We start from the raw sequence: 7707 nt of genomic DNA on the forward strand, positions 1-7707 counted from the left end.
ATAGCTAGTTAAAAATAAAATATAGTTATTATTTATTAAAAATATAAAATAAAAGTATAATAAGCTTTATAAGTAAGTTAAGCTTAAATTTACTTTAACTTATATTTTATAAGCATACTCTATAAGTATACCTAAGCTAAAAAACTAAAAATAATAAAGTAATAAATTTATTTTAATTCCACTATTTAGTAACTTGTAGGTTACTAGATACTTTATTTATTTTAATTCCACTGTTTAGTAACTTGTAGGTTACTAGACGCTTTATTTATTTTAATTCCACCGTCTAGTAACTTGTAGGTTACTAGACGCTTTATTTATTTTAATTCTACTGTCTAGTAACTTGTAGGTTACTAGACGCTTTATTTATTTTAATTCTACTGTCTAGTAACTTGTAAGTTACTAGACGCTTTATTTATTTTAATTCTACTGTCTAGTAACTTGTAGGTTACTAAATGCTTTATTTATTTTAATTCTACTGTCTAGTAACTTGTAAGTTACTAGACGCCTTAATTATTATTATTTGCTATTTTCTTTTCCTAATTTCGTAGCCTGCTGTTTAAAACAGGTTTGCTTTTCTAAAATTTATATTTTAAATTTTTAAATAACTTTTTTATACAATAAAAACTATAAAAAAAAAACTACTGCTTTTTAAGTACCTTGTCTCTATTCCCTTTGCTAACTTGCCTAGCTTAAGCAATTAGCTTTTCTAATTTAAGTAGCTAATACTACTTATATTAAGCAAGTAGCTTTTTTAGCTTAAGTAAGTGCTTAGAATACCCTAAAAGTTTAAGTAGGCATTTTTCTACCTAGTTTAAGGGGTTAGGGCCCTAAATTTATAATACTTTTTCCTTTTTTTGCTGCAGACTTTGCTGCTTTTCAACAAATAGGGAAAGTTATATATTCTATATTTAACTAAGCTAGCAGCAGGCTTATACTTAGTAGCTTATAATAATAAAGCTACTTAACTACTTATACAACCTAGCTAGATAATTAAGTTATCTGTAAAGAATTTAATTTTATATACTATATAATTGCAATATACTAGCTAGTAGCCCCAACTTTAATAAAACTGCTAATGCCGGCCTAGTAAAATTCTAGGCTAAAAGCCTATTTGTATCTAACTAGTGCAGGCAGAAATTACTCTATTTTAGTATAAATTCTAATTTAAAAGTATTTAGCTATAATTTAGTAAATAGTAGCTTTGCAGCAATGCCTAGTTAAATAGCTATAAAAACTAATTATTTAAAACTACAGTTTTTCTTATACTAAGCAGTATTACTATTAAGGCAAAGTTATTAGTAGAGTAAAACTAATTTGTTTTATAATAGTCTAAACCTAGCTTACGTTCCCTATTAGTAAGTAAATAATCTAATACTTACTAAATTCTGCTTTAGTATAATAGGAAGAGCTAATATTAAAAAATTAAAAAGTAATATTGCTATAAATGCTTGGCTGCTACAAGCTAGTTATTTCTATAGTAATTTTTCTAGCACTTCTAGCCTTAAATTTTAAGGGACTAAAAAATTAATAAGCTATACTTTTATAATTTGTATTTACACTAAAAATTAAAATTAAAGGGACTTTTGCTTTTTTACTCTACTAGAAATTTCTATTTTTTATAAATTTCTTTTAGGACACCTGCATTATAGTTTAATAAATGTGCTGCCCTAGCTAAACTCCCTACTTAATAATGTTTTTAACCCGGATTAGCCTACAAAAAACTTTAATACTAAAAGTTAAGTAGTAAAGCCTAGCTCTGCTTTATTAAATAAGTAAAAAAACTATAAAAGTAGTAGTATTTTACTAGTGCTAAAGCTCCTACCTATTCTATACCCTCTATGTTTTTTTACAATATTAAACTAGAGTTAAGCTTAATAGGGTTTTTTTTCCTTGCTAATTTAGCTAAGCCTGTTCCCTTAGCTGTAGTTTTGCTAAATAGTAAATAGAAATAGTAGAAATTTTATTAATCTATTTATGCGCGTTACTAATTAGATAATAAAGTATTTAGCTACTTTAAAAAAGTTATAGTTATTCCTGCTATTTACCTGCGCTTGGTCGAATCTCTTTGCTTTAATATTTAAAATACTAAGCAGAAATTATATTGTATTAATACTACTTTCTAGCTATTATAATACTATATTTTAATTAAACAGTTAGATTCCCCTTATTTGTACTAGTTTTAAGTTAGTTGTTAAATACACGCTAAATAGCTAAAGCCTACTAAAAGTATTTATATTTTAGCGCTAAAAGGCGCTTACTTTGCAGTTAGTGCTTTTTTGTACTAAAAGCTTTTCCCTAAAGCCTAACGTACCTAATTTTTAGAGCTAATCCTTTTTTTAAAATTATAAATCTATTTTACCAACTTCCCTTATCTATATTATTCTATTAACTAGAGGCTTTTTATTTTAGAAACTTACTGCAGTTATAAGTATAACCTAGCATAAAAATTATTTTTTTAAGTAAATTTTTAAAGCTTATTAAAAGCGTACTAAATACTGCAAAAGTGCAGTACTTTTTTAGCTATTAAACCCTAGCTCTAAACAAACTAATTTTAGGGTAATAAACTATTAAAAAGAAAAGAAAACTCTTTTTAGAGCTTTTACTAAAGTTTCTGCTCTTAATTGCGTTGCTGCAGAGAATTTATATTTAAATACTAGAATATTAACTAGCTTCCTTTTTAAGGGCGCAGCGCAAGCACTAATATTAAAATAAAATTATTTTATTTTTTAGAATTAACTAACCTGTATCCAACTGCTATTTATATAGAACTTTTCCCTACTTTAGTTTTTAAAGTTTTTATTTAAGTATTTGCTACTACTACTAAAATCTGCACTAAAAGCTATTTAACTTAGAATTATTTCTAAAGCTTTATTATAAGCTTCTACGCCTGCCTACTTGCTAAAGCTTAAATTTTACTCTAGTAGCAGGGTATAAGTAATATACTTAAGCGCTATTTATTTTTAGAGCTAGTTTATTTAGTAAGTAAGTTATTATATATTTTTTAGTAAATTCCAACTTCTATAGCTACCGTCCTGCTATCTAAATAAACTAATACTTTTTGTAGTATTTAATAAGCGTGTATTCTAGTATTTTAATTTTGCATTTAGTTTATCCTGCATTACTAGTTCTATTTACTAAAAATAGCTTACTAGTAATAGTATATTTAAGTGTCTATGTTTAATTAAGTAATAAGGACTTTTTATATATTTAAAGTTTAAAAATAAGTAAAAGTTGTTTTAATTCTTAAGCCTCTAATTATTTGTTTTACTTTATAAAACTAAATATATTACTACTATTTTAAGGGAAACTTTAGCAGGAACTAGCTACTAAATAGTTTAATTAGTTTTTTACCCCTATACCTAAATTTAATAATTAATTTGCACATTAGAACTGCTGCAAGCTTTTACTAAAGTTTTTTCTAGCTTTACTTTATTTAAGCATAGTTTACTATTTTTTAAGTTTTAATAGCTATGCTCTTACTTAAATCTATTTAAAAATATTAGGATTAGTTAATAGTGTACTTTAAAAGAAATCCTACTTTTATTTACTTTTATTACGCGTTTGGGCTTAATACTTAAACACTTGCATAAATATTAAACTTCTTAGTTTATATTTTAAAACAGGCTGCTTATAGCTATTACGCTAGCATTTTAGTAAATATGCAAACTTTAATTTAAGTTAGTTATATATTGCTTTCCTTATAAGGCTTCCCTAAAAAGAAGTATATAATAAAAGCTTTTATTTAATTACTTAAACTAATACTAGCTTGCTTGCAAAAAAGTGCACTAAGTAAAAGCTTAAATAAGCAACTATAGGCAAGTCTAGCTGCAAGCGCTTTTTTTTTAATAATTTTATATACTATTTAACTTTCTTTTTAAAGTACTTTTTATTTTTTAATTACTCTATTTGTGTGCTATTAGTTTCTAGCTAGTATTTAGCTTTAAAAAAAAATTACTTCCTATTTAGAACTGCATTCCTAAATAATTTAACTTATTAAAAGGGCTTTATACAGCAAAAGTTAGCAACTATATATAGAATTTTTACTTTCTATAACGTCCTGTTTTAAGGAACTTAAACTACTACTAATACTAAAACGCCTTCTGCAAATTACAACTTAGACCCTAAAAAAGCTAGATTTTAAATTTAAGCTAATACTACTTTACTTGCTATTACTAGGGCAATTTTTATTAGTTTTTTTTTTTCTGCTTATTAATATGCTTAAGTTTAGCAGGTATTTCTACTTAATTTAAAGTTAAAAGTAAAAGTATAGGCTTTATAAACGCAAGCGTTTAAACTAAAAAATGCAAAATATACTGCGCTTTAAAGTAAGTATACTAGCTGCTAATTGCTTTAAAGTAAGTCCTGCGCATAAAATAGAAATAAATACTTAATACTAAGTAAAGCTTAAAAGTATAAATAACGCTTAAATAGGCATGCTTTATAAAATACTAAAAAGCGCAATATGCGTTTAAAAATTTAATAATTTACTAAATTCTGCAATTTATACTACTTTTCGCATTTTGCTGCGTTTTTTATTAATACTAGAACTAAAAAATCTGTTATTAAAAGTTGTAATTATTATGTATTTTTTAATACTAATTGCAATTACAAAGAATTTTTATAGTATTTTATTAGCAGGCAAAGCCTGCTAAGGAAATAAATAGTATACAAAAAATAAGGGTTTAGATAGGGACTAAAGTTTTCTTAAAAATTAGTAATAATCCTTCTATAGGTTTACTTATAGAAACTTTATTACAACTTTTACTTCCTCTAAATAACTAAGTTTAATAAACTTTCTAATTTAGAGTAATTATTGCTAACTTCCTTAAGCTAGTTTAAAAGCTTTACTAAGCTATTTAATTAGTAGTAGTAATAAGTAGTATATATAAAAGGCAGGAATATAATTAACATATACTAATAATACGCGCTTACTAGGCATTTTTTATTAAAAAGTAATAATTGCAATACTTTATCTCTAGCACAATAGAGTTTAACAAGATTACCTAAACTTTTTAGTTAAAATAAAAAACTTATTAGCTCTATTAGTATAGCGCGCATATAGCTTAGAATATTTAAAAGTATTATAAACTTATTATTGCTTTAAACTTTTATTAGCTTAAGCCAATAATCCCTCTAAGAAGCTGGCAACTAGCTAAAGCTAGCTTAGCTATTTAGTAAATTAAAATTTTATTTATTATTGCAATTAAGCAGACAAATTACTCTACTAACTAAGAACGGCCATGCACTACTACCTAAAAAATTAAAAAAAAACTCTTAATTTATTAATCTTTATTTTATTTAGACTTAGTAAGTTTTTTTGTATTAAGTTAAATTAAACTGCAGGTTCTACGCCTAGTAGTGCCCTTCTATTAATTTTTTTAAGTTTTAGCTTTGCAACTATACTCCCCCTAAAACCTAAAAACTTTAATTTCTTATAAAGTGCCAAGCGAGTTAAAAAAAAAAATATTGCTTAATCCCTAGTTAGTATAGTTTATAGTTAAAACTACAATAGTATTTAATTATTTTTAATTTTTTAACTTTTATTTACTAATTAATAAAAACATCTTTAGCAAATACTTTTGCAGTAGTTAGTTTTTAATAAATTTAAAAATTTTACTTCTAATAATTAAATACTAATGCCCCCAACTGTCCCTATTAATTATTATAGTAGTCCTAGAAACTAATAAAATAGAACTATATATTCTATTTTATTATTTTATACTAACGTATTCGAGCAAAAGCCTGCTTTAAATACTCTAATTTTTTTAAAGTAAAAGTCCTAGTCCTTAATACGCCTAGTAAAGGGTATAAAGTTTTCTAAAAAAAAGGCCTAGCTAAATAAGTATATATAATAAAGCAAACTTGCTAGCTAAACCTAAGTTTTAACTATAAGCTTTTTAATTGCAATAACTTTAATATACGCTATTAGAGCTAGAATTACTGCAGCTGCTAGTACTAGACTTGCCTTCTAATTATTCTTTATTAAAAAGTTTAAATTGTACTTATTTTAATTACAAAACCCAAAAAAGCTTTATATTAGTATTTATTATTACTACTTCTTTATATTGGGATTAAGTAATTTGCGCGCTTACTGCTTTTTTTAAATATAGTAGCTATTTTTTAGGCTTTTTTTCTAGAATTAAACTCTAATTCCCTATTACCTATTAAAACTATAGTAAGCTAATACTTCACTATTAAAAGTTAATAGAGTAGAAATTTAAATAAACTATTGCTAGCGCAAAGCTATATAATTTGTAAAGTTATTATAAATTACTAAAAAGCCCTAAAAGGCATTAGTTTTTTATTTAATAAATATACCTTTCCTAAAATTGGAGTTTTTAGCATATATTAGCTCTAGAATTACTATAGTTATTTAAGTAGTAAAGTACTATTAAATAAACAATAACTAATTTAATAAGCTATTTGCAGTTTTACAGTATAATTGTTTATACTTAAATATATATAGCTTAATTTTTAAAACAAGCATATAATTACTAGCAGAATTAACTAAGTAACAATTTTATACCTAGGCGCACAAAGCACGCGGGCACAAATTCTTTAAAAAAAGTAGAAAGTACTAAGCAGGTAGCTGTACAAAGCAGTGCTAGCTACTTACTATAAAAGTATATAGAGCACTAATGCTACAAGCAACTAATTTAGTTACTTCTACTAAATTTCCTAAAGTGCAGTCTAAAACGGGGTATTACTAGTATTATTACTAAAAAAAACCCGCACTATACGCACTTTAAAAAAAAAAAACTTATAATTGCTTTATTACGCACGCAAGCGCAGATATTTAGTAGAAATATTTTTAGAAATTTAATAAATAATTAGCAAAGCCAGCTATTTATAAACCCTAAATAGTGCCTATTTATAAAAATAAATAAGACTTTAGGTATTAACTGCAAAAATAGGTGCAGCGCTAAAGCATTACTTTATAATATAGGCCTTAGCTAACCTAATTAGGTAGAAAATAGCTGCCTAGCCCCTAATATTGTGCCAATTAGAGTAAATATTGCTAGTTAATATCTAGAAAATAGGGCGTGCAAATATAGGACTATAAATACACAAATTATCTACTAATAATGCCTAAGCTATTGCTAAAAAGCAGTAGAAAATAGATACAAGTAAAACAGTTTTTAAACTACTTTTTTTATGCTATGCACCTTACTAATAGCTAGCTTCTAAGTATAAAAAGCTTTTAGAAGCCTTTTCTATGCACAAAACTAATAAGTATTAGTATACTTATTAATAAAGCACTTTGCAGCAAGCAAATTAACTTAATTAAAAGCCTATTATTACTACTGCAAAAAAAGAAAAATAGGCAGAAAAACTAGTATGCTAGCTCTATCCTTAAGTAGAAGCCTATTTTATACTTTACTACTAACTATTATTTACGCTTTAACGCCCTTAAAGCTTACTGCAAATAGTAGTAAATAAAATAGTTATGTTTTTAGAAACCTTAACTGCCTTCTTTATATAGTATATAGAAGTAATTAACTCTAGTTTTTGCATTGCGGGGTAGATATAGCAGAAAATATATTAAAACTTAAGTTTTTACTAGCAAAATTGCAAAAATATGCGCAGCGCTATACAAACTATAAACTTATATTTGCTAATTTACGCAACATAGTTATTTTTATTTTCTAGAAAATATTTTTAGTTATAGGGAGTATAGAGAGAGTAGGTATATAGTAGTAGTAATAA

The 7707-nt window shown here is 25.4% G+C and overlaps 1 protein-coding gene across 1 annotated transcript; it reads left to right on the forward strand.

The window, feature by feature from the left end:
* Positions 1 to 1359: 1359 nt before the first annotated feature.
* On the forward strand, positions 1360 to 1512 carry K460DRAFT_297655 (uncharacterized protein; the record flags this gene model as incomplete). Its single annotated transcript, XM_040929726.1, has 1 exon — positions 1360 to 1512. A coding segment is annotated over one exon (153 nt), but the record flags the coding sequence as incomplete, so codon positions are not given.
* Positions 1513 to 7707: the final 6195 nt, after the last annotated feature.

The sequence above is a fragment of the Cucurbitaria berberidis genome, assembly GCF_010015615.1.
Source record: "Cucurbitaria berberidis CBS 394.84 unplaced genomic scaffold K460scaffold_9, whole genome shotgun sequence".
NCBI classification, from domain to species: Eukaryota; Fungi; Ascomycota; class Dothideomycetes; order Pleosporales; family Cucurbitariaceae; genus Cucurbitaria; species Cucurbitaria berberidis.